The sequence below is a fragment of the Eleutherodactylus coqui genome, chromosome 3 (genome assembly GCF_035609145.1).
Source record: "Eleutherodactylus coqui strain aEleCoq1 chromosome 3, aEleCoq1.hap1, whole genome shotgun sequence".
Lineage (NCBI taxonomy): Eukaryota > Metazoa > Chordata > Amphibia > Anura > Eleutherodactylidae > Eleutherodactylus > Eleutherodactylus coqui.
Genome location: NC_089839.1, coordinates 134,520,058 through 134,546,547, shown reverse-complemented (window position 1 = coordinate 134,546,547; position 26,490 = coordinate 134,520,058). Strand labels below are relative to the sequence as shown.

The 26,490-nt window shown below is 42.1% G+C and overlaps 2 protein-coding genes across 2 annotated transcripts in view; both read right to left on the bottom strand.

Annotated features, from left to right (window-relative positions):
- The window catches only part of SMYD3 (SET and MYND domain containing 3), a 649,557-nt gene that overhangs the window by 508,555 nt on the left and 114,512 nt on the right, over window positions 1-26,490 (bottom strand). The window contains exons 3-4 of the mRNA XM_066596110.1: window positions 9,206-9,313; window positions 3,264-3,321 (exon numbers count right to left, since the gene is read on the bottom strand). Of these exons, the coding sequence (XP_066452207.1) occupies window positions 3,264-3,321; window positions 9,206-9,313 (166 nt within the window). The remainder of the gene's footprint in view (window positions 1-3,263; window positions 3,322-9,205; window positions 9,314-26,490) is intronic.
- On the bottom strand, window positions 21,121-26,045 carry LOC136620970 (uncharacterized). Its single transcript, XM_066596109.1, has 2 exons — window positions 22,995-26,045; window positions 21,121-21,167 (listed from the first exon to the last, which is right to left on the bottom strand). The coding sequence occupies exon 1, from the start codon at window positions 25,906-25,908 to the stop codon at window positions 24,004-24,006; it is 1,905 nt and encodes a 634-aa protein (XP_066452206.1). The 5' UTR covers window positions 25,909-26,045; the 3' UTR covers window positions 21,121-21,167; window positions 22,995-24,003.

Genomic DNA, 26,490 nt, shown 5'->3' with positions numbered 1-26,490 from the left:
CAGATAGAGTTGAATAGGTGGTATTATAATGCCCCATATCTATATATAAATGCATTTCCACCCAACATATAACCAATGTAAGGCTGCATTCCCACGAACGTATATCGGCTCGGTTTTCACGCTGAGCCGATATACATCGTCCTCATGTGCAGGGGGGGGGGGGGAGGATGGAAGAGCCAGGAGCAGGAACTGTGCTCCCGCCCCCTCTCTGCCTCCTCTCCGCCCCTCTGCACTATTTGCAATGAAAAGAGGCAGGACAGGGGCAGGGCCAAGGTCCCCGAATTAGCCCCGCCCCCGTTCTGCCTCTCCCCATTGCAAATAGTGCAGAGGGACGGAGAGGAGGCAGAGAGGGGGCGGGAGCTCAGTTCCTGCTCCTGGCTCTTCCATCCTCCCCCCCCCTGCACATGACGACGACGTATATCGGCTCGGCGTGAAAACCGAGCCGATATACGTTCGTGGGAATGCAGCCTAAAGAAGATCTTCTATCATGTGACGATTTAGATGCCTTAAGCGATTATGTGACTTGATCACATGAGCACGAGTGACATCATTCATCGGTCTACCGACAGCTTTTGAGTATTTCTTGTGTTGTATGATGTGACTATTTAAATGCCCCTTGCGGTCATGTGACTAATCACATGACCACGATGACATCATCCACCGCTTTACCTGCGGCTTTTAAATGTTCCTGTATTCCACGTTCCGTATGAAGGCCAGATTTAGATGCTATTATGGCACCGAAACGTGTAGCCCAATAAAGGATTGTTTCTGCTGTCTGATGTTCGTGTCACATAGGTCACTGCTATCATTTGGGGAGGCTGCAGCTAACTCTGACAAGCTTCTAAGCATGTTGTGCCGCACAAGTGATCCAGGTATCAACGTTCCTATTGTTTCCTGCACTGTTTGACACCTAACGATGGGCTACACCAAGGAGTGCTTTATTTCTTGTCTTTGCAGTTGATGTATTTACAACATTTGGCCTTTCACACGGGTGTTTCTCGCGGCTACTAGTAAATGATGACCATGTAAAGAATTGGATTCCAATGCATTCATTTATATGGGCAATTTTTAGTCGCAAGAAAATATTTGTGACCGAAAATCACCAAATTGATGGCAGTTTTCAGAAGTGATTTTTCTTCGCAGTGTCAAAAGAAAGGCTGCGACCTATCTTTTACGAAAATCGCAGCGAGCCCCCAGAGATTCCTATGGGAGCTCAAAAACAAAAGGGAGGGGGAAGGAGTTTACCTGGGTCTGGCGCTCGTTGAAGAAAGCTGGCTCTATTTAGCTATTTAAGCTAAATAGAGCCATTCTGCCAGCTGCCGCTGCAGCATCCTTTTCACAAGGTGCAGCTGTGTGAATGGACAAGAAAGCGCTAATTGCTTTTGGAATTAGATCGCGGAAGTCCAGCATTACCACGATTTCTTAACGCGTTGTGACCTGCATGAAGACCCATGGCTTGTGTGGAAGAGGCCTCACCCATCTTTCCTTTATCAAAGCAGTGAAATGATGTGCAAATGCGAACAAACATTTTAATGCACTTAGAAAGGCTTTTGGTGATTTAAATGATTATACTTTAAAAGCGTGACCTGTAATTATAACACAATTAATATAATTATAAGACTAGCTAGAAATAGAATTATTACAACATTGTTTAATTTTAAGCATTTCTTATTTCAAAATGCAATGAACAAAAGTGCTGCATATATTCAAAAACCCTAGAAAATGTTAAATATTCGGTAATTAAGAGTAAGTGGTCTAAAAAGCTTTCACTTTGAAGGTGCTTTCAGATGAGCGTGTGAGTGTGTGTACAGTTGTGTGCACAAAACCATGCATCTATTAGAACCATTGGTTCCCTAAGGAGTGTTCACATGTCCATGTTTTACAGGCGTGCAAATACATGTACCTGCAAAACATAGGACATGCGTGCACCATAGGTTCGTGGTGCGTGTCAATATTCACCAGCGGGGAGTCCCCTGATCATTGAACACTGTGACAGCACTGAGCCCCAGCAGCTGCGGAGAGGGGAGTATATATTTTTTAAAATTTTTAACATATTATAGGGATGATTTTTCAGGGAAGGGCTTATATTTAAAGCCCTTACCCGAAAATCCCTGCAGGGCTTGCCAGCAGCCCATTGCTTTCAATGGGGCTGCATAAGTGCCGGTCCTATTGAAAACAATGGGAGAACATTGCGATCCTCTGCCACAGCTGTGACAGGGGATTCTTTGTCACTGGACACAGTGCTGTCACAGTGTTTAGTGACAGGGGGACTCTCCGCAGGGAATATTTACATAGCAGCGGTGAAGAGGTGAATATATATATAATTTGGTTTTTTTTTGTTTTTACACAAACCAGGGAAGGACTGATATTTAAGCCCTTCCCCAAAAATCCCTGCAGGGCTTGCCGGCAGCCCATCGCTATTAATGGGGCCGCCGGCAGAAGCCATAGCCGCATTGAAAGCAATGCTGCACAGACCTGCATTTACGCGTGTTTGTGCACGTACGTGGGTACGCAATTTTGTGCGCACCTATGTACGCACACGCTCGTGTGAATGAACCCTGAAAAGGATTTTCTGAGATTCAACAATCACTTGCAGCAGGCAGATAATAGTGTAAACTAAAGCAGAAAAAAATAAAATAAAATCTATATTCACATTTATGATGGACTTCCCTGTCCAGCTCCACTGCTCCAGTCCCCACCGATCTAATCCTCGAAGTGTCTACAGCAGTCATCTGACCACTCAGCCAATCAACTTTCTGAATATTTTTGTTAGATCTCAGACAACCCATTTAAGGTGTTTTCTGAGAGTATTTTTTTTAAACAATGTTCTCTATGATAGAAAGTAATAAAACCTGTAATAACTCTTTATGTATCTTTAGGGGCAACAGCTCCGAGTCTGCTCTGTGATGTACTGATTAGAGACTGCCGAAGTCTATGTACAGGACGTCATTGCGACAGGCTGCTGCAGCAATCACAGAGCTCAGGGAGTGCATACCGGGCTCTGTGATTGGCTGCAGCAGAGGAGCATATGGCATCCCGTGCACAGGCTGCTAACAGTACTGTATGTCACAGGAGAGACTGGTGGCTGTAGTGCGGGAGGTGTGGGTAGCCAGGAGAGGTGAGTATTAGAGGTTTTATTATTTTCTATCATGGGGAACATCGTTAAAAGATTTTCATAAAAATCATCTCAGGCAACCCCTTTTTTAAGTACCACTATGCTCTCACTTAAATATCAAAATAATGAAGAATACTGAGAAACTCACGTGACTTAAGATCATTTATTGAATATAGTTCTCCTGAAGTACTGTCTGGTTGTTCAAGCTGCCAAATAAAATAAGATTAATAAGAACACATCTTGTTCATTTACATATTTACATGTTAATTTTGTAACAAATCTAGAAGAACATATAGCACACACTTTTAAACAGCTAGTATAGGAACTACTACAGTTTACTAATTCTCAAGGACATCCAGGAGAGTCTACGGACCTCTTAAAACTGAATAATACATTAAACAGAGAAGAAAAATATAAGGGGTCATTTCATAAGGAGCTCCAACTACATGTTCCCCACAGAGCCAGAAGTACAAATCTGCTAACACAAATTACCAATAAATGTTCCAAACTGAAGACAGGTTTACACTAATTTCATTCAGTATACTGTGATCTGTTCTATTATCATGAACTTCCAGCAAGTAGTAAGAAAAAAAAACCAGGAAGATACTTTTGTATAAAGAAATTTTATTATTAATCCCTACAAACAGCACGTCATTTGGCAGAACTTTAACCTCTAGAGTGGAGATAGATTTGAAGCCATGGCTGCAAAGGAAAATATGTATATTTATGGTATATAAAATGGCATATGTTTATCTTGGTGATATCTACTTAGAATCCTAGAATGCTAGAGTTGGAAGGGACCTCCAGGGTCATCGGATCCAACCCCCCGCTCAATGCAGGATCACTAAATCATCCCAGTTATCTGTCCAGCCTTGGAAAACTTCCATTGAAGGAGTACTCCCCACCTCCCGTGGCAATCTCTTCCACTCATCGATCGCCCTCACTGTCTAATATCTAAACTGTGCCTCCTCCCTTTCAGTTTCATCCCATTGCTACTAATCTTTCCTTGTACAAATAAGAATAGGGCTGATCCCTCTGCACTGTGACAGCTCTTCAGATATTTGTAGACAGCTATTAAGTCTCCTCTCAGCCTTCACTGTGACAGGCTGCTGCAGCAAATATCTGAAAGGCTGTCACAGTGCAGAAAGATCAGCCCTACTCTCATTTGCACAAGGAAAGACTAGAAGCAATGGGATGAAACTGAAAGCGCAAGGATGCGTCTTCTCAGCCGTTGTGTGGTTTTGCCAATGTAATTTTGGGGCACAGGTAAGACGCAATGTACACCAGATGAGACGATCTGCAATTAAGAAGAGCAGTTCCTGCGCAAGCGCAAGAAATGACCCTTTGGTATACCCCTTTTCAATGGAAGGAGATGCGCACTAGACCAAGCTAAGAGGCTATGGGCCGCTGTGGTTTTTCTGTAGAGGGTAGAAGAGAGGAAACCATGGGGAGTTTTTGAAATTTTGATGTCCAGGAATGAAATTGATAAATCCTGGATTTCTGAAGTCACTCTAAAGTTGATGTGATTTGAATTAAGGTGACGAACAAAAATTTAAAAATCGGCTTTGGTCCCTGTCCACAGAAGGAAGACATCATCAAAACAGCAATGCCACACCAAGATGTTGTTGCTAAACTCAAGATTGCCTTCAGTAAAGACCAGATGTTCCTCCCACCAGCCCAGGAACACATTTGCGTAAGATGGGGCTGCTGGACTCCCCATCGCGGTGCCCCTGAGCTCGTGGAAAATCTTGCCATCGAATAGGAAATAATTGCAGGTGAGCATCACTGTTATAAGATCTATAACAAACTGGTTATGCTTAGCGTGTTCATTTCCTCTTAGTTGCAAAAAATATTTCACGGCATTGAGTCCGATCTCATGCGGAATAGAGCTGTATAGGGATTCGATGTCAAGCGATGCCAAGAAGACACTTAATTCTATTTGTATCCCCTCAATTTGGCGTAATATATCTGATGTATCCTTGATGAAGAATGGCAAGGCTTGCACAAAAGGACATAAAATTTTGTCTATGTATATGCCAATGTTCTGTTTCAAATTGTCAATGCCAGAGACAATCAGCCTTCCTCTAAGGGGATGAAGCCCTTTATTTACTTTAGGCAGTGAGTAAAAGGTCGCAATTCTAGCTTTTAGTTCCTGATGAGTCATACATGATGAAATGCGTAGAACTTGTTATATAAAACAATATATATTCACAGAACAGAGCTACGTGTACAACAGCCGTTGTGCTAAGAGTATACACAATTTTACCCAAATATCAGTACTCTATGTGGCAACCGGCATATTTCTATCGCAGCATCATAGATAGAGAACTATCACTGATGGGTATTAGTCTGGTCGCGCTCTATAGTGACTTAAATTGACACACGTTTATCACTCTGATACTAATCCAAATATACAGGACTGCTTTGCCCTGGGCAGTTCCATTGTGCATTTTTGGACATTTCTTCAATACTGGCTTGTAGCCTAAATCAGGGAAGTATATTTGCTTGTGGTCTTTTCATGTTGGTCCCAAATATACGACCTTTTAATCATTAAATAAATTAATAAAAGGTTACGTTTTAGGGGTCCCACCCAGTGATTACTTAATTCCCCTCCTGGGGCCTTTCCGCTCCAGTGACTACTATTATTTTTGAGGACATTGTCCTATTTAATGTTGCCAAAAGTAATTCTGAGCTGATCAAATTTTGCTTTTCCTAATGTTTCGTTTTTTTGTCGGCCCTTCCTCTAGTTGGCTCCCACAGAAGTTGGGTAAGGTAGTTATCTTTAATTGTTCTCAAGAACTTTATTGTTTGTGTTGCTGTCTCAGTACATCTCTCCGGGGGTTTCTATAGGGATAGTCAGGGCCCAGAGGAAGACAGCAGGGCTATGCAAGCAGAGTCTCCTCACTTCTCTGTTAGGGTAAGGGACAGGTTCTTTCCATGTTACTGGAGTGGTGCTCATTGTCTTGCATTGCGTGGTGTATGATACTTGCATTCAGTGTGAATGTCACCCTGCATCTGTGCTGAGCGTGGTACTCTTGTGCCGCACAGACGTGACAGTATTGGAAAACTTCTAAAAAATGTTTTTGGAGGGCAAGGAGAGAAAATATATATTAATTGTACCATTGTTTTTACAGCATTAATCATGCAGCATAAATGACATGATACATATTTTCTGCATGCTCCTATGATTATGATGATACCAAAATGTATATATTCTTTTTAGGTTTTTTGCCTTCTGCATAATAAAAGCCTTTTTTTGGAAATTACTTTTTTTTTTTTGCATTGTTGCATTTAAAATCCCATAACTTTTTCCCCGGACATAGCTTTGTAAGGGCTTTTTTTTTTACATGACGAGCTGTAGTTTTCATTAACATTTTGGTGTACATATGGCTTTTTTATTCACCTTTATTGCATTTTTGGGGGAGGCCAAATGAACAAAATAAGCATTTTGCCTCCATTCTTTAGGTTTTTGGTTTTTTTTAATAGTTTTTGCCATGGAGGATAAATAGTGTGCTGAATTTATTGTACAGGTAGTTACAGATGTGTTGTGGTGTTTTTAAAATGCTTTTAAAGTGCACAAAAAAAAGAGTTTTTATTTCGTTATTTTTTATGTGTATTTTTTTTTTTTTACACAATTTTTTTACATTTTTTTATGTCCCCTACAAACTCTGATTACTATAATAATGCATTGTGGTACTTCTATACTGCAATACTTCATCGCTCACAATAGTGATCACAGACCATGGCAGGCCTGGAAACCAGTGTATGACATCTTGTTGCCATGGCAACCCACTGGTCCTCTACAATCACATCGTGGAGGGCCAATGACATCACAGATGAATCGTTCTGCCTCTATGAACTCTTTACATGCTGCGATGTACACTGACCAAGGCATGCACAGGCTTAAGAGCAGTATCAGCGCGCTCATCGATCCCCGCTGCTGTAGCTGGAACCTGCTATCAGTCACAGTCGCCACCCGCTGCGGGCTCACTTCTGAGGGTTAAGTGCCATCCTGCCAATACGTAAAAACTTATGTCCAGTAGCATTAGGGGTTAAATTGTATGATGATACCACAGGATAATACTCGACGTTCCGTTAAGTAGTTGGTGAATGACTGTTAGCAGTTTAGAATATGGGACTAGCATCAGTATGCAACATATTAGTTGCCGTGGTAATTGTAGATTACATGCCTGTTACGATCATGTAGGATAACTAAGCACACACGATTGTGACCAAGGAACGGGGTACACACGAGTTTCAGACAACTGGCCCTGTGCTACAAGGGAGGATGGCATGGCCCTACCCGAGCGGGGACATCGCCCCGATAAAGGGCGGCCCAGCGGTCGTCGGATCTGGGCCCTAGCTGATCCTAGAAATCACGCACCAGAACAGGATACATACAAATGCCACTTGACAGGGACAGAACAACAGGACACACAGAGCCAGAAAACACAACATACAGCAGCCAAAATGCAACCACTAATAACAGATGATAAGCTATATATAAATACCAGGTATTAGTTGACATATTGATCAAAACGTGGAAGCTAGCGGGCCACTTCACGGCTCCTGGCTATACCGCTAGTCCCTACACTAACCAGGAGTACAGCAGCACCAGACACAGATCACACAGCAAGCTGCACAGGACAGGAACAGAACACAGGTCACACAGCAAGCTGCAACAGGACAGGAACAGAACGCTGGTCACACAGCAAGCTGCAACAGGACAGGAACAGAACGCTGGTCACACAGCAAGCTGCAACGGGACAGGAACAGAACGCTGGTTACACAGCAAGCTGCAACAGGACAGGAACAGAACACAGGTCCCACAGCAAGCTGCAACAGGACAGGAACAGAACACAGGTCCCACAGCAAGCTGCAACAGGACAGGAACAGAACACAGGTCCCACAGCAAGCTGCAACAGGACAGGAACAGAATGCTGGTCCCACAGCAAGCTGCAACAGGACAGGAACAGAACGCTGGTCACACAGCAAGCTGCAACAGGACAGGAACAGAACACTGGTCACACAGCAAGCTGCAACAGGACAGGAACAGAACGCTGGTCACACAGCAAGCTGCAACAGGACAGGAACAGAACGCTGGTCACACAGCAAGCTGCAACAGGACAGGAACAGAACGCTGGTCACACAGCAAGCTGCAACAGGACAGGAACAGAACACCCGGCACAGACTCATAGCAGACTACAACATATAGTAAAAACCACACAGACTCCACCCAGAGCTCACATGCACACAGATGAAACTCCACAGCAAGTCAACGTGTCCTCATACAGGGGGAATAGACAGTCAGCCACCGAGCTGACATAAGGAACTATCACAGGGATCCACCAACTGACACACAGAGCAAGACATAAGACGCTTGGAGGCCGCACCTGTCAGGGGAAGGGAAAAGGAGTGCTGCATGTGCTGCAGACTAGGACTACAGGTGTCTAAACCATCTTTAGGGAAGCAGAGAGACACAACAGACCTACTTGCAAACACAGATCTGAGTGGGAACAAGACAGATACATCCAAACAGTACAAAACCAGCAACAACTACAGAGAGATACTGATTCCACACCCAGCCAGCTCAATTAACCCTCACCTGTGTGATGTGCTGCTAGGAACCTTAGTACTACAGATCCCAGCAGCACACCCTGGTAATTCCTGTCTGAAGACTGTTTTAAGGACTTCCAGAGAAGTAGAGAAACATGGGAAAATTCTCGAAGGAAAGAATATGAGAAGGTAATACGAAGAGAAAGCTATGAATAGAAGAGTGAACCAAGTTCAATGCAATAAATGAGTAAACTGTAGGAAACATTTTTAATATACGTTTTTATGAATGATGATGAAGACAACTGTAACATCTGAGAATGCACCATAATGGACACTGTGCAGAAAGATGAGCAAAAGCTTGGGTTCATACAAAGTGCCAATGGAAATATTCTGTAGATCAGTCATTTTTCTTTGCTGGCTGATAGTGGCTTTCTCCAAAGACAGATGAAATATTCTAACATTTCCATGTATATTCGTGTATTTATGTATTCAGGAATTCTAAAGGTTAATTATATAAACAAGTTTCCAACTCACCAGTTTAAAGATAATTCTAGCGACGAGTCTGACACTGTCAGTAGGAACATGAGGCAAGATGCTCTTCAGGCACAAACACTCTCTTTTATGGTCTTTCCAAGCTTTTTTCTATAATGTAAAAATACAACATAAGAAAAGATTACACAAAAAAGCATTTATAAGTTGTTCTCTACACTCATTCTGAAGCCCCCTATAATGGATTCTGTATACTGACTTCAACAGTAAATGTGCCTGCAGTGCTCCATCCTCATTTTTAGTGGTGTTATTCATTTCAACCAGTCTTTAATATGAGCAATATATGAAATATATTAACATTTCTATGCTAAATTAAATTCATAATGGTTTTCAGGAAGGCATACTGATGTCCTATCCTCGCAGTGTGAAGCCCACTGATTAGCAGACAGCTCGGCGAGTTCTTCAACCGTTGTTATGCTTATCCTTCGTCCAGACATATGCTATATATACATGCTTATACCTCATCCGATACTGTACCTTGGCTCCATTCAAGTGATGCTCATTGTGCACAGATAAACTTTGAAGAGGGTCTGACCTCATTAATCACCCATTGGTAGCTTGTTCTTAGATTTTCAGGAAAAAAAACCTTTGAATGGCACAAATTAACAGGCACTAAATAAACTAGAAGTCTGGTCAAAGCTGATTTAGTAAAAAAAGCCGTTCTGCTGAAGAGCCGCTTGCAGATTTAGCCCTGCGAATGGGCAATCTATCTTTTGCCACGATACGTAGGAAGTTTCCATAGACTTCAATGGAAGCAGAAAAAAAGGGAGGGGGTTACACGGCGTAGAGCGCTGGGAAAAGAGTTGTCCTGATTTAAGCATTATTAGTCATTCCAAGCATTTTATAGCCATTAATGGTTTTCTGCATTTCTGTGTATTTTTTTGCCGATAGCAGCAGTGCCCCATGTGAACGGCAGAAAATATGGGGCCAAATTTCGGGACTCGATCGTGGCAATTCTTCATTCATGCAATATTACAGCGCGTCAGGCGAACATAAAAACACATACGGTCCTGTGAAAGAGCCCTAAAACTGAGAGGAAAGATTCTGGGGCTTTGAGTTCAACAGAACGGGTGCAGGTTGGATAGAATTTTCGCAAAATTGAGTAAAAGGATATAGTAAGGGAGAATCCGTGTCTATAGGAGCTAGAGTGGCATAGTAGATGGAGAAGCGGGGTATAAATATGTTTTATTGGTTTAGGTGCATACCTAATGTATATTAAAATTATTAAAGGGGCTTTGCAGACAGCGCCGGCTGGAAGTCGCTGCTCTGACTCCTGTGTAGCAGGGCCCGGCGCTTGTAATTACAAGCGCAGGTCTCACTGAAATCAGTGGGACCACAGCCTACAATTACAATTGCAGCTTTTCCAGACAGAAAAAAAAGCCTGTGTACATGTATACTAACGAAGTTTATGGTGCATTGTTTTTGTAATAGATTCTCTTTAAAGCAAGTTCTTGAAGTCTTTGTTCCTTGAGGGTAGGCAAAACAATGGGACACATTGCAGTGGCAAATATTAATTACATTACATATTTTATACATAGTACGTGTCGCGGCTTGTCGGTCACGACAACATCGTGGCATGGTGGCTTTTACACAGGCTATGACCGGTTGCCTGGTTAAGCAGGTCAAAGATTAATGCATCATGTGCGTACACAGTGGAGTTGGAGCTTTACTGTTCCGGGTGTTCTGCAACTGCAGATAAGTAGCTGCTGGGTCTTTTCCAGTTGGATTTGTTGTTTGTCTATTGTGTTAACTTTGTGTGTCGGTGCATTTCTCCGGGGATTCCTATAGGGACATTTAGGCCCCAGAAAGAAGACCGCTGGGCCGTCTTTTTCGAGACGATGTCCCCGCTTTAGGTAGGGACCTGTCACCCTCCCAGCTAAGTTAGGGCCAGGCTTCCTTCCTCCCCTGGAGTTGTTGCCACTGTCCCACATTATGGGGTCTACGGTTTTTCTACCATTTGTACGTTCCCTGTCACCGTGCAGTGTACTCTGGTGTCTCACGGTCCGTACTATTGTGGTTATCACCACCCGTCGTCCGTGCTGAGCATGTGCTCGGGCTCTGCACAGACGTGACAGTACGTGTATGCACATCTATATATATTCTATATATCTTCACTATTTGCTACACTATATACCATTGCTTTTCCATAACCAATATTTCAGTCCTTGTTCTGCTGCTTTACCTTCTTTTCCACCAATTTCTAAATGAAATTGCCCTTAATTATTATAATAGTGATCAAGAGTAGAAAATTTAGATGAATTTACAAAGTGACTGAGTAGAAATAATATAATTGCATTAATAGTTGCCATCCAGCTATGATAATTAGTTTACCTTTAAGTCAATTAGTTCAAGGCAGACCTGAGAGTGATAAACAAGGTTTTTGTTTTTCAAAGCCAAAGAACATTTGAGATAATTGACAAATTCATTCACACGGGATCTAAATGAAGGGATAAAATGTGGATAAAAACTGAAGTAGATGGCTTTGCAAGGGATTTTCTTTTCTTCCATTTCGGAGACAGAATTAAGGCTCCTATTCTGCATGTGTTACAACTGGCTAAGCATGTAACAAATTGTAATCTCATCAGAGCCAATAGTAGAATATTAAGTAATACACTTTACATATCTCCAGCACTGATGAATTTAGGGAAGATTCTTGCCAACCACATAAAAAATATGTAAAAACATATGTAGATTGCATTTAACTAAAAAGTTGTTTTAAACAAGCTGGTTACAATGAAACACCACATTTGTGAAAAAACTGCTGGTTATATTGATGACATGTGCCTACTATACAGCATGTAAGGTGCTCTAATTAAGCAGTACATCCCAATTGGCCTGTGCTTTATATTAGATATTTTTTTTCAAGCCTACAAGGTCTTGATCAGCAGAGATAACTATGCGTGCTTTTGGCTCCAAAGTATAAAAATGTAGGAGTCATATTATAAAGTCTATTACAGTCATAGGGACCTTTCACATGGGACAGAATTACGTTGCAGGACACAACAAAATTCGCAGATACAGAATTCCACTCAAAGCCTTGATAAAGACTATCTTTAGTCGAAATGTTGCCTGTATTTGTCTGTTAGATATGGAGCAATAAAATTTGATATTTTAACTTAAAACCCTCAACGGATGCTGCCACTTCCTTCTCTTTGAGCTGTGGCAGAGGATCCCGAAACTCTCCCATTGATTTAAATGGGGCTGCGGCTGCCGGCCGCCGGCCATTCATTGAATTCAATGAGGGCCGAGCATTGCCTGTGATTGGCTGAGCGCTGAGCCAATCAGACGCAACCCTTTTAGCTGGCGGGAATTTTAAATCCCCCGTCTGCTGAAAGAACTTCATTACAGTGCAGGGAGAACAAGCAGCTAGACGCACCTGAGCCCCGGCAGCGGTGGACAGGTGAGTATATATATTTTTTATTTTTTACTACAGCTAGGGATGATTTTCAGGAAAGGGCTTATATTTAAAGCGCTTGCCGGCAGGTCATTGCTTTCAAGGTCACTGCTTCCTAAAGTATTGGTAACTTTTATGTTTGGGGCCTAAAGTCCTCATTTACCTGCTCTGTCTAGATACTAATAGACATTGAGAGCCCTGCTATGACTCAAACCCCTCAACCAGTATAAAAATAAACCATAGTATATGATCTTCATTTTGGTGGTTCCTAACAGCCTCCTGGCTCCAATCCAGATATCGTCCTATACAATATTTTATTAATACATCAGGACTTTATCATCTCCAACGAAGTAGACAGTAACTACAATGATATCATCCACAATGACACAACGCATGTCAGAGCTGGCTGAGGAGTGGCAGAAAAACATAATAAACAAAATGTACAAATAACTACATGCTAGAGTACCAGAGATTTGATCTTAAAGTTTCTAACCAAACCCAAATGGTCAAACCGGATAAGACAAAAATAAAGATATAACAGATACGCCAAGATTTCATAAAAGCCAAGCAGATATGGATAAATACCTGATAAGGAAACAATTCACCAGCTGCACAAAAAAATAAAATACCCCATGACGCTCTACCAGAACAAGACTTAGAAGAATCTGATATAGACTGTGCATTCATCAACTCTGACCACACTGAGCAACAAGATCAAAACCCAATATCTCCTTCATTTATCAGAGAAACTCTAACACAATCTTTCTCCCTGGTGATGAAAGAACTTGCTGATCTAAAAACTGACGTCAAACAAATTGATTACAGAGTTGAAGTGCTTGAAGAAACACAATATGTAATGCTCCAACATAGTGATGCCATTCAGTCTAATTTACTAGCTCAGCAAGAGCATATGAACCAAGCCTTACTCAAAAATAGAAGCAGTTGGAAAAAACATCAGACTCCGTGGCCTCCCTGAATCAATAGCTAGTGAAGCTTTGAAATCTTCTACCCACCAAATCTTCCAATCTCTTCTAGGCAACACAGGAGCCGACACAATAAGGCCTGGTGCCCACGGCCGTGCTGGGTATCCACAAGCGGAATACCGCAGCGGAGTCCGTCACGGCGTCCCCCCAGAGACCCCATACTTACCTCCAAATCCACCGCCCAATGTCTCGCATGACGCTCCAGCACGCATGTGCAGTAGAGCGCATGACACGCCAGCCGCGTCATATGACACGGCTGGCGGTAGGCGGGCAAGCGTTTTCACACTATCTTCCACTTTGCTACAGCAAAAGATAGCGTGACGGAAAGCTTCCATTGACTGCAATGGAAGCCGTCCGCGCGTACGACTGAGGCAAATAGAACATGCCGCGGGTGAGTATGTGTGATTTCACGGTGCAGAATTCCACCGTGGAATTCCGCACCGTGAGCATTGCACTATTAGGTTTAACAGAACCTAATAGCTGCGGGGCAACGCGGCGGATTTCCGCTGTGTGATACGTGGTGAAATTCCACCCATGGGACCTAGCCCTAATTATAGAACGCATACACAGAGTTCTACACCCCGAACCGCCTTCCACAGAACCCTCTCGGGACGTCATATGTTGCCTACTAAATTATGTTGACACCTCAGTAATTCTTCAAAAAGCAAGAGAATCCCAAGATATCCAATCTGAAGGGAACAAAATCCTCCTGTTTCAAGATTTAGCCCCAAGTACTTGAATTAACCCCTTAGTGACCACCCCATAGACTTTTTAAGTCCTGCTTCCCCCAGGAATTAAAGTCCTGCAGGCTGTGGACGTGACAGCTCTATGCTGTCAGTTACTGGAGGTAGCAGACAACCTGGAGCTGTCATGGGGGGCCGCAGGAAGTTCCCCGCGGTTGCTGGTATCCACTGGCGATCGCATAAAATGAGTACAAAGTTAAAACAAAGTTAAAGTTTCACTTCCCTCTCATGAGGGGAACAGAGAATACTCACCCCCGTCCTCTGCCATGTCCCACAGTGTTCTATTCCTCCATGACCTGTCGCCAGCATCTGCGCATGCATGCCAGGTGACATTACGTCATGCGCAGAGGGCCAGGAGGCACGGGAAATTTAAAAAATCTCTGCTGGTATGAGTAGCCAAGAGCAGGGAGCTGTCACCAGGAGTCGCTATTTGTGGTTCCCGCTCAGATGATCTTATGTAAAAGTTTTAAAAAGTTTCATCTCCCCTTATGAATCATACTCGTAAGCAGAGATGAAATTACGTACCTAAGGCTACTAAAGGTAGCTGAGAGCATGGAGCAGTGACCAAGGGCCGCGGTGAGCAGTCTCCAGTCACGTGATCGCCGTTATACAATGGGTTATGGTGATCACGTAAAAAGGTTAACAGTTGAAGTTTGATGCTCCGTTCGGCTTGGGCCCCGTTGTGCATACAGACAGAAGATTAGGGCCACAATGGTATGTTTCTGAACACAGGACAAACAGGGGTATCCATTTTGGGGTGTAAGCCTTTATTTATATGTGTGCTGTACAAAAGAAATGTCTTTAAAATGACACAATTGCCAAAAAAATAAAAATTGTAATTTTTCCTTGTGCTTTGCTTAGATTCATTCAAAACCTGTGGGGTCTAAATACGCAGTACATCCCTAGATGAATTCTTTACGGGGTCTAGTTTTCAAAATGGGGTCATTTATGGGGGTCCTATCGTTTTGGCAGCTCAAAGGCTGTACAAGTGTGCAATGGGGCCTAAAACACTTTCAAGCAAAATGTCTGTTCTGAAAACCATCGGCTGCTGCTTTCTGTTTGGGCCCCGTTGTGCGTACGGACATGAGAAGGGCTACAATGCATAGGTTTCTGAACACAGGACAAACAGAGGTATCCATTTTGGGGTGCAAATCCTTATTTTCATGTGCACTATAGAAAAAAAAATACTGTCTTTAAAATGACATTTGCAAAAATATGAATTTTTTTTCTCTCCTATAAATTGCATGAACTCCTGAAAAGAAACTGTGGGGTCAAAATACTCATGACGCCCCTCAGTGAATACATTAAGGGGTGTAGTTTTTAAAATAGAGTCATTTGTAGGATATCTATCATTCTGATACCTATGAGCCTTTGCAATCTTGGCTTGCTGTAGGAAAACAAAGTGTTCCTCAAAATGCTGAAAAGTAATGTTAAATTTGTACGTCATCTAAATGGTTAAAAAAACACGAAAGTTTTTCAATTGCATATTCAGAATTAAGTAAACAGATGGAAATATATATCCTATCAAAAATTTGTACAGCATGTTTGCACATATCTGAGATATTACAGTTGAAAATGTGAAAAAATGACAATTTTTTCCAAGTTCTTCCAATATTGGTACTTTTAATAAATATATAAAAATTCTATTGGTCTATTTTTACAACCTAAATGAAGTACAATATGTGGCGAAAAGACAATGTCAGAATCACTTGGATATGCAAAATCTTTTCGGAGTTATTGTATGTCAAGTGACACATGTCAGATTTCCAAAATTTGGCTCCGTCACTAAGGCGCAAACAGGCTTCGTCACTAAGGGGTTAATGTTGCTGATATTAGTTCTGAGCTGATCAAATTTAGCTTTACTAAAGTTTTTTGGGTTTTTTTGTCATTTCCTGATAAGGCTTCCTATTGAATGACAACTGGAAATCAATTGTATTGTGGTCATTATTTCCAAGTGTCTCTCAACCTGCACCTCTGTCATTCTGTCCGGTTGGTAGTTAGTAATAAGTCCAGGATGGCCGTCTCTCTAGTTGGCTCCCGCACTAGTTGGGTAAGGTAGTTCTCTTTAATTGTTCTCAAGAATTTATTGCCATTGTGAGATTTGCAGGTTTTGTCTTCCCATTATATTTGGATGATTTAAGTCCCCCATAATAATTACTTCATTCTGGTTTGATGCCTTTTCTAGTTGGTTTATTAAGTTTTCAGTTTCTTCTGTTATTTGTGAACCCCTATCAGGATTCTGTTATTTTTATATTATGTTGATAATTAAAGGGGTTGTCCCGCGAAAGCAAGTGGGGTTCAGCACTTCTGTATGGCCATATTAATGCACTTTGTAATGTACATCGTGCATTAATTATGAGCCATACAGAAGTTATTCACTTACCTGTTCCGTTGCTAGCGTCCTCGTCTCCATGGAGCCGTCTAATTTCAGCGTCTAATCGCCCGATTAGACGCGCTTGCGCAGTCCGGTCTTCTCCCTTCTGAATGGGGCCGCTCGTGCCGGAGAGCTGCTCCTCGTAGCTCCGCCCCGTCACGTGTGCCGATTCCAGCCAATCAGGAGGCTGGAATCGGCAATGGAACGCACAGAGCCCACGGTGCACCATGGGAGAAGACCTGTGGTCCACCGTGGGTGAAGATCCCGGCGGCCATCTTCGCAAGGTAAGTAAGAAGTCACCGGAGCGCGGGGATTCGGGTAAGTACTATCCGTTTTTTTTTTTAAGCCCCTGCATCGGGTTTGTCTCGCGCCGAACGGGGGGGCTATTGAAAAAAAAAAAAAACCGTTTCGGCGCGGGACAACTACTTTAATGTTAAATTTGTACAGTATGTTTTATGATAGATTCATCACGGAAAATCACTGGACTTTAGTGTTCTCCCACGGCGGAAATCTGCGGCGTTAAAGCGCAATGCCCATGGACAGGCAGCTTTAGTTGTCTTGCTCTGCTGTTACCTCCTGGAGACACTCAAACAATCAGCCCCCCATCTCAAGTGTCATAGCTGATGTTAAATGCTCCTCTTTCTATGTTAGGGGGATGACCACCCCTCAAAAAAGAAACCAAATTTTCACTATCTTGAAGAAACTCAACTCTGATATAATATTCCTACAAGAAATGCACCTCAAAACACAACCATATAGCAAGAATCCCATATTTATAACAAATGGTTCAACAGTACATACACCTCCACCTCTACAGGGATATCAATTGCCATTTGGAAAAATATTCCCTTTCTGCCCTCAATTTCCCTTACAGACCCAGAAGGGAATTCCATCTCACATACTAAAATCTGTTTTGCCAACCTCTATACTCCAAACCAGAAGCACATTCCCTGAATAATTCACATGCTTAAAAAATGTATGGAATTTGCGAAGGGACTGATGGTAATAGGAGGAGATCTTAATGTTTTAATATTTAGATACCACTTCACACATTTCTTCTCTTTCTCAAAAAGATTACGCAAATATAAGATCTGCAGACTCCTGGAGAACCCTAAACCCTGAGGCTGGGGACTATACTTATTACTCCTAGATCCACTCCTTATTCCATAGACTTGACTACATTCATATTAGATAAGCATATTCAGGCACTTATTGATGCCGACATCAACTCAATCACAATCTCAGATCATACTCCAATATCCTACAATCTCTATTTGTAGTCTCTCTGTCAGAGAGTGAACATAGTGTCTAAACAAAATACTCCTTGAGGATGGGATACATGCTCTCTTCTTGTCAGACAATCTCTAAGAATTCTTTGACCTCAATGACTCCCTGGAGATTTTATTCCCTATACTCTGGGAAACCAACAAAGCATACATAAGAGGAGAGTTGATCACATTAGGGACAAGAGAGAAAACAGAGAGAACTAGAAATAAACTCCCTCCTTGCTAAAATCTACAGCTTAGAAAAAAATATGTAAAAAGTCCATGAAAGATGAAACGTTGGCTGATCTTAAGAAACTTAGAAACATATTGAAAGATCTCTTAAATTTGAAAGCGGCTAAAATCCTTTTCTGCTTAAGATTTAAAATATATGCATATGGAGATAGAGGCACCAAGGTCATGTTAAAAAGAGAAGGTATTTAATTTCAAATTAAAATCGGTTTCTGGAGAGATATCCATGATAAACATTGCTGCTGAATTCTAAACCTATTGCAATGCCTCTATACTTTAGTTAAAAGTGAACCGCCACACACAACTAAAGGCCCTTTTACATGGGACGATTATCGTTCTGGTTGTTCAAAACCCTGCACTTCTGCGGGGGTTTTGAATGATAATCGTCCAATGTAAAAGCATGCAATAACTGAACTATTGCACGAGAGTCGTCCAGTTCAGTTTTCAGATGCTTAAAAACCAAACGACACATCGTGCAATGTAAGCAGTAGCTTTCACTACTAAACGACCTCTGCTAACAGTGAATGGAGAGGGGTGGGGGGAGAGCGGGGAGAGAACTGTCCTCCAGCTGTCCCACTTCCCTGTCGGCCGCGCTGTGAGCGATTCAGCGATATTCCCTTTTATGTAACAGCACAGGAGCGAGTATACACAGGGACAAGTGTCGGGCAGTGGCTACCCGACACTCGTGATGTGTAAAAGGTCCTTAACCCTTTCCAATCCATTGCCTGACTTCTTTCTACATTCTGATTGAAGCGTGTACAGCTCCATTGTCAGAAGACGCCAAACAGGGTATTCTTACTGTCTATTGCCAGCCACTCTGCTGTCAGAGCCTCTTTGGTGCACACACACTGGCTTTAGCCAGCAGATGGCACTGTTGTACAACAGCAAAAAGAGAAAGCCTTTTAGGAAACCCTAAATCCAAAATTGGATTGGAAAGGGTTAACACAGCTCCTCCCTCTTCAGTCTCTTATTTAGATCCTTTAACACTACCTAAATTAACCAAAGTAAAAAAAATCCCAACTACTTCAACCACTTATATTTAGAAGTAACCAGGGTCTTTGCATCCATCCCTAATAGCAAAAGCCCAGGTCCATATCTGCTATAACAAGAATTTCTCTGGTATACTGCTCCAATTATTCGTCAAACTTTGTAACTCTTTATTATCTGGCATGCAACTTCCAAAACAAGCTTTAGAGGCCTACATCACAATAATACCCAAAGAGGAAAAAGACCCTGAACTATGCAATAACTACCGCGCTATATCTTTATTGACTTCTATTCTCAAATTATGGGTGAAACTCATCTATCAATGCATCTCCACCCTCCTCCCCAAGTTAAAACATCCTGATCAAGTCGGGTTTATCCCAAAAAAAGAAGAAAAATGTAAGACTATCTGTATCATCCAAGCAATACATTAAGCCAAAACTTACAAAATCCCCTTTGTCCTTCTAGGTACAGATGCTGAGAAGGTCTTTGATAGTATAAATTGGGACAACATAAGAGATGTCTTGGTAAAATTTGGGTTTCCAACACAGTTGACCATCTGCTTGAATCAAGATCATCGGTACACTCGCTAAACCTTTTTGATAGAAAATGGTACCAGATAGGGATGCATGCTATCCCCTACTTTATTTGTTCTGGTAATGGATGGAGACTCTCTTATAGAGAACAAGGCAACGTGCCAATATACAGGCCTAAAAGTAGGCAATGTTACTCACACAACAGCAGCATTTGCAGGCGACCTTTTAATATTAAAATAGGGATTTTCAACCTCTTTGGTAAACTCTCGGATTTTAAAGTCAATTATAAATAATCTGAAGTCCTAAATATATCCCTACCCGACAGAGTGATACAGAGTGATAGTTAGATGGGGTAGAGCGAAGAAAACCAGGGAGACTAATCCTGAACTGGCATACCCCAACAAGTTTGCAAAGTTGGCAGATGAGGACGATGATGCCATTACAGGGTCAGCACCGCTACAGCACGACATGCCCTCTGAATGCCAGGGAAATGACTACTCCTGTAAGAAGGGACGCACAAAGCAGGCTAGACAGGTCTTAGTGGTGGTGGGCTCAATTATAAGGGGGATAGATAGACCGGGATTGTCGAACGGTGTGCTGTCTCCCCAGCGCTTGAATTCGACACATCACGGATCAGGTTAGCACATTGGCCCCAATGACAAAGTTAGAGGTCAATGTAGGACCCTCAAGAACGATTTCAGGGACTTGGATCTAAGCTTAGGGCAAGGACCTCCAAGGTAATTTTCTGGGAAAAACTACCTGTACCACAAGCCACACCAGAAAGGCAGCAGCAGATTAGGGAGGTAAACAAGTGGCTTCAGAGTTGGTGTAGGAAGGAGTGGTTGGGGTTCCTGGAGAACTGGTCTGACTTTGCTGATGGCTACAGGCTCCACAGTAGGGATGAGCTGCATCTCAATGGGGAGGATGCAGCTGTGCTGGGGGGCAGAAGATGGCTAGAAGGTTGGAGGAGTGTTTAAACTAGGGACTGGGGGGAGGGCAACAAGAGCAAAAGGGGGGAAGACCGTGTAGACAGTGACCTGGGACCAAGTAATGGGAACAAGGGTTGAGCTAGGGGTGGGGTTAGTACAGTTAGAACAGCTAATAGGACAATAAGTAGCATAATGAATATAAAGAACAACAAAAACTGTATAAATTGTATGGCAACAAAAGCAAGAAGTCTGATCAGTAAAGTGGGTGAGCTTGAAGCGAGAAAGTCTGAAGAAAATTACAATATAGTAAGAATAACGGAAACATGGCTTGATAAGTGCGATTGAGCGGTGAATTTTTAGGGTTACAATCTCTTCAGAAGAGATCGTGAGAAGCAGAAAGAGGGAGGGGTATGTATGTATGTATGTTAGATCCTACCTTATTCCGAGGCTACGAGAAGATATAGGTGTAGAAGATGAACCAGTGGAATCTCTGTGGGTAGAAATACAGCAAGGGAAAAATAACAACATTCTGATAGGGGTTTTCTATAGGCCACCACAAATAACAGAAGAAACTGAAAACTTATAAGGCCTCATGTCCTCGGCAAAATAACATTTAAAATCCACAGCGTTCCTCCCGCATGCGTGATCCGCACCCCATAGTGATGCATTTAACACCCACAGGTAGTTAAATACCTGCGGGTGTCATTTTCCCCTGAGGCACGGATTGTGTGTGCGGGAAAACACCCGCAGCATGCTCCATTTTAGTGGGGGTCTCCCGCAGGCTTCTATTGAAGCCTATGGAAGCAGTCCGGATCCGCGGCACACCCGCAGCTGAATTTCTGCTCTCCGGCGCGGGAGAGCAGGAGTTCAAAAATAAAATAGAGTGATAGGGAAAAGTGATATGGAAAAAGACCTGGGGTACTAGTTGACTGTAGACCTAACTGGAGAAATCAATGCCAGTCAGCTGCTGCAAAAGCAAATAAAGTCTTGGGGTGCATTAAAAGAGGTATAGGGGCGAGGGACAAGAACATTATTCTTCCACTATATAAGGCACTTGTCAGGCCTCACATGGAAAACTGTGTTCTGGACACCGGTGCTCAGGAAAGATGTTGCAGTGCTTGAGGAAGTTCAAAGAGCAACAAAATTAATAAACGGAATGGGTGGACTGGAATACCCAGAGAGGATATCAATATTTACCCTGGAAAAACGACGGTTAAGGGGCGATCAAATAACTATGCATAAATACATTAGGGGACAATACAAGGATCTCTCCCATGATCTGTTTATACCCAGGAGTGCAACGGTAACAAGAGAGCACCCTCTACGGTTAGATGAAAGAAGGCTCCATCACCAACACAGAAGGGGGTTCTTTTTTGTAAGAGCAGTGAGACTGTGGAACTCTCTGCCTGAGGACGTGGTGATTGCAAAATTGATAGAGGCGTATAAGAGGGGACTAGATGCCTTTCTAGAGCGCGGAACGTCGATCCAGGAGTTATTCTGACTGCTATTATGGAGTTGGGAAGCATTTTTTTCCCCCAAATGGGCTAAATTGGTTTCTGTCTCATTGGAGGTTTTTTGCCTTCCTCTAGATGAACAATAGGGGTAAGGGGGTGGAAACAGGCTGAACTAGATGGACATTGTCTCCTTTCAGCCAAACATACTATGTTACTATAAAACAACGTTCCCCTTTTGCGTGGCCCTCCTCAGGAATTAAATATCAGGGTATTACACTATGTTCTAACCTTTACTCACTATCAACTATATAAACTTAATCATGTCCTGCTTCTCAAACAACACAGGACCAATTACAGCACTTAAATAAACCATTCCTTTCATGGATGGGAAGGAAAAACCTACTTGCCACATATGTTTTGCCTATTATCTTATACACCCTACAAACAGCCCCAATTCCCATTCCTAACTAAATATATATGCAACAACTGTAAATCACATTTGGGACATTGTACCTGATCCAAAAAAAAACAGCAAGGAGGCTTTGGCTTACTAGACATCCAATACTATTACAAATCAATCCACGTAACTAGATGGGTCTGTTTGGTAGACCCCAATACAAACCCTTCCACAATTAACTTCAAAAGAGCTCTCTTACATCCTGGTGGATCAGTACCCCTAACAATCTCTTAGCCCTATTACGAGAGACACAATTAAAGTACCATATATACTCGAGTATTAGTCGACCCGAGTATAAGCCGAGTCAATAAGTTTTACCACAAAAAACTGGTAAAACTTATTGACTCGAGTATAAGCCTAGCTATACTCGAGTATATACTAGGTAAATAAAAAATGCAATACTCACCTCCCAGACGGCGTCTGTGTCCCCGGCGTGATGGTCTATTCATCGGTGTGGCAAGCGGCTTGAGACTTCTTGTAGAGAGAATTTGTTTTCAAGAAGAAGACTATCAGATTCCGTGTAGTAATCTGAGCTCAGGAGAAATTCAAATCAAACCACTTATGTGGTATCAAATAATTTCTGCTTTATTCTGAGGTGGACAAAGCATATATAGTATAAATGACATCACAGTAAAGATTATACCTCCAAAAATGGATAGAATATATGATAGGTTAAGATAAAAAATGCTTAACATAGGTTACACCTTCTAGGGTGTATCTATTACATACAATGAGACCACTATGAATTCAGGAGAAAGGAATGCATATAATACTTTCCAGACCTATCCCCTGTGGTGTGTAGCTTCCTGTCTATAGATATGCATACATGGGGGGTCTAGTAGACTATCATCTTTCCTGAGAAGACATGGAGGCCTAAAGAAGGGATATATTTAACTCTTTCACTACTCATACCAGTATCATGCTCTACAATGCAATATAGAATAATTAACTGATACATTGATCTACAATTTTCTTAACATTCCCCACTTTAGATCAATACATCAACACAGTATAATAGTAATACACATATATAATGACTCTACCACAGACCCCCTGGCTACGGCCCGAAGCTTTATTACCAGGACGCCTGGGTTCACACTTCAAGACTAAGTATATAATTATTTCATATAAAAGTATTACATTGATATATATATATATATATAAAGTCATTCCACCAATTGTACCCACAATTAGGCCCGCCTCCAAGAGAAGCTTGGCCTTTATTTATTATGAGATTGATGCTCCTTTCTTCATATATAAATGATTGTCCATCATGATATAAAATTTTACTTATCGAAATGTCCATCAGTGATTTAGAGCAATCCTCCGGTACAATCAGAACGCACTGGAATCAAAATGTCACACTTCAAAATCATCAAAGAAAAATGGTGCTTTCTTCATAGAACTTTTAACCATCACTTGTCATAAAAGGTGGTCACCTGACCCAGTAAATCATCCTGTTCTTCGTCATCTTGTATATTTTGGAACATAGTTTTGGTGATGGAAGTGTTAATAAGGTTTTGTAATAGTCCTCGAATACATGGAATACAACAACAACCGCAAAGTACTAGAATGGAGGCAAATACTGACATAGAGACTAATGTGGAATATATGACTTGTGACCAGTGTCCGAACAAGTTTTCCAACCAGTCTGTGAATGGATGGTTTATACCAGAGTTCTCGGCTAGTTCATTTGATAATGCATTTAACCCTTCCAGTGCTCGAGTAACACTACCATCAGGTGCTGTGTTATTAGGAATGAAAGTACAACAATATCCTCCAATCATTTTACAAACTCCTCCTTTTTCTGCTAGTAACATATCAAGAGCCATTCTATTTTGCCATGCAATGAGTGAGGTAGGTCCTAGTTGTTCCGCTAGGCCCTTGATTGCATCTCTTGTATAATTAACAAATCTCTGTTGGTTATAATATATATAATTAATCCAGTCTACATTTTTATTCACTGTTACCCACCATGCAAGAAGAGACTCAAACCCCGCAGCTACCTGATTCCTTGCCTTATACTCGTCCGGTATCCCCCTTGGAACCCCGATGGTGTCAATGTAAACATTGGCGTCAAAGGAACCTTTGGGAGAGGTGTCCCTAGTTCTCCGGACACGGCCCTTGCTGTTGCCCTCGGAGGTCATGAGGTACACAGGCATTATCAGTTGTACCAAAGCACAATCCCCGTTGAGGTCCGTACCTGGCACCTGTTTTAAACGCCTGTCCCCACACAACCACCACACGTCTGCACGTGCTCTCTGTAGCTCAGGCCATATCCCAGAAAATAGCGTGCCCTCTACAGTTATCCTCTCCGCACAGTATCCCTTAGGCAGTCTCTCGTAGTCTGCCTCGGTCCCATTACCAGGTAATGCGAAACAAGTATAATTCCCAGGATAAGAGACAACGGCAGGTGGTATTTGGTCCCCGCTCACAGGTGGAAACAGCAAACTCAATGTATAACATGGATCACTTATCTGTGGGGTGTAGGTAGAATTGAAAAGCTTAATCATACATTTTAACCCTTCAGGATCAGTAGCATTACTGAGTGGAAAAGGTATTGTGCCCAAGTGTGGTCTGGCTGTGGCACAAATGATACAATTTTCTTTTCTCAAACTATGTGCAGTGTATCTTAACCATTCCAACCATTTATTCTTTTCCTCATATCCCACTTCTAAAGCTAACTGGTCTTCCATTGTGAGATTTGTAAACCTTATAGTGTCACCGAAATCTTCAACCATTGTGTCACTCTGTGTTTTAGTTACTTCCATATATTTTGTTTTATTTTGAATTACTTGTATAAAGAAATGTCCTATTGGATTAATTCCAGATACCCATGCACCTATAGCAAACAACCTTTGGTCTTTTAAGATAGGGTTTTGCAGTGTGATTAACAATTGATTACAATCTTTGCTATGTGTGCATGGGGAGTTTACTGCCTTTATTACAGATAATCTTTTCTTCAAGCTTTGTGCATCTGTCCTTGACATTGTATAACCCCAATCCTGGGCTGCTGTGGTCCACAAGGCTTGAGACCAACCTGTACATTCAGTTCCAATATCAAGAAAACAAATATATTTGTCTGCCCAGGTAAGTTTCTTTGCTGCAGTGTGATCCCCACAGCTCATCAACTGACACATGTCTACCAGTATGGTGCTTGTCACTCCTTCTATAAACGTTAAATTCAGAGCTTTACCAGTATCCTCCCATTGTGTAGGATCAGGGTAAATATGATGATGACCTCTGACAATTTCAGGGGTGTCATCAATAGCATTCCCCAAACTCACCAATACACCAAAAAGAAATGCTATTCCTGCCATTTTGTCTTTACCGAGGAGGCCTTTGGGGAAAGGGGTGTGGATTTTTTCACCGGTTTGAGACGAGGACCACCTAATATGGCCCCCCCCTTTGTAGTGGACTTTTAAACCAGAACCTCCTCAGCACACTGTCCCTGCCCTGCCTGTGTTACCTTTTTACAGTGAGATTGGTGAATCCAGGTTTGCCGTTCAGCAATCTTTATTGCTGTGGGGGTGGTGAGGAGTACTTGGTAAGGTCCTTCCCACTTTGGGGTCTTCCAGCTCTTTTTCTTTATAACTTTGATTAGGACCCAATCACCTGGTATTATTTTCTCGTCCCATTGTACTGGTTCTTCTGGAACAGAATTGGAAATAATTATTTCTTTAGATTGCAATAATTTAGCCATGTATTCTGCAAGAGTCCTATCTGCTTCTTCATCCCCCCTTACTATATTAAGTTGAGGTATTTTAAATGGTTTACCATACATTATTTCAAATGGACTTAAACCTTCCTTAGTGGGTGTAATATGCATACTAAGTACTGCTAGAGGTAAGCAATATATCCAATTCCTTCCCGTCTGCTCCATGGCTTTCTTAAGTTTGTTT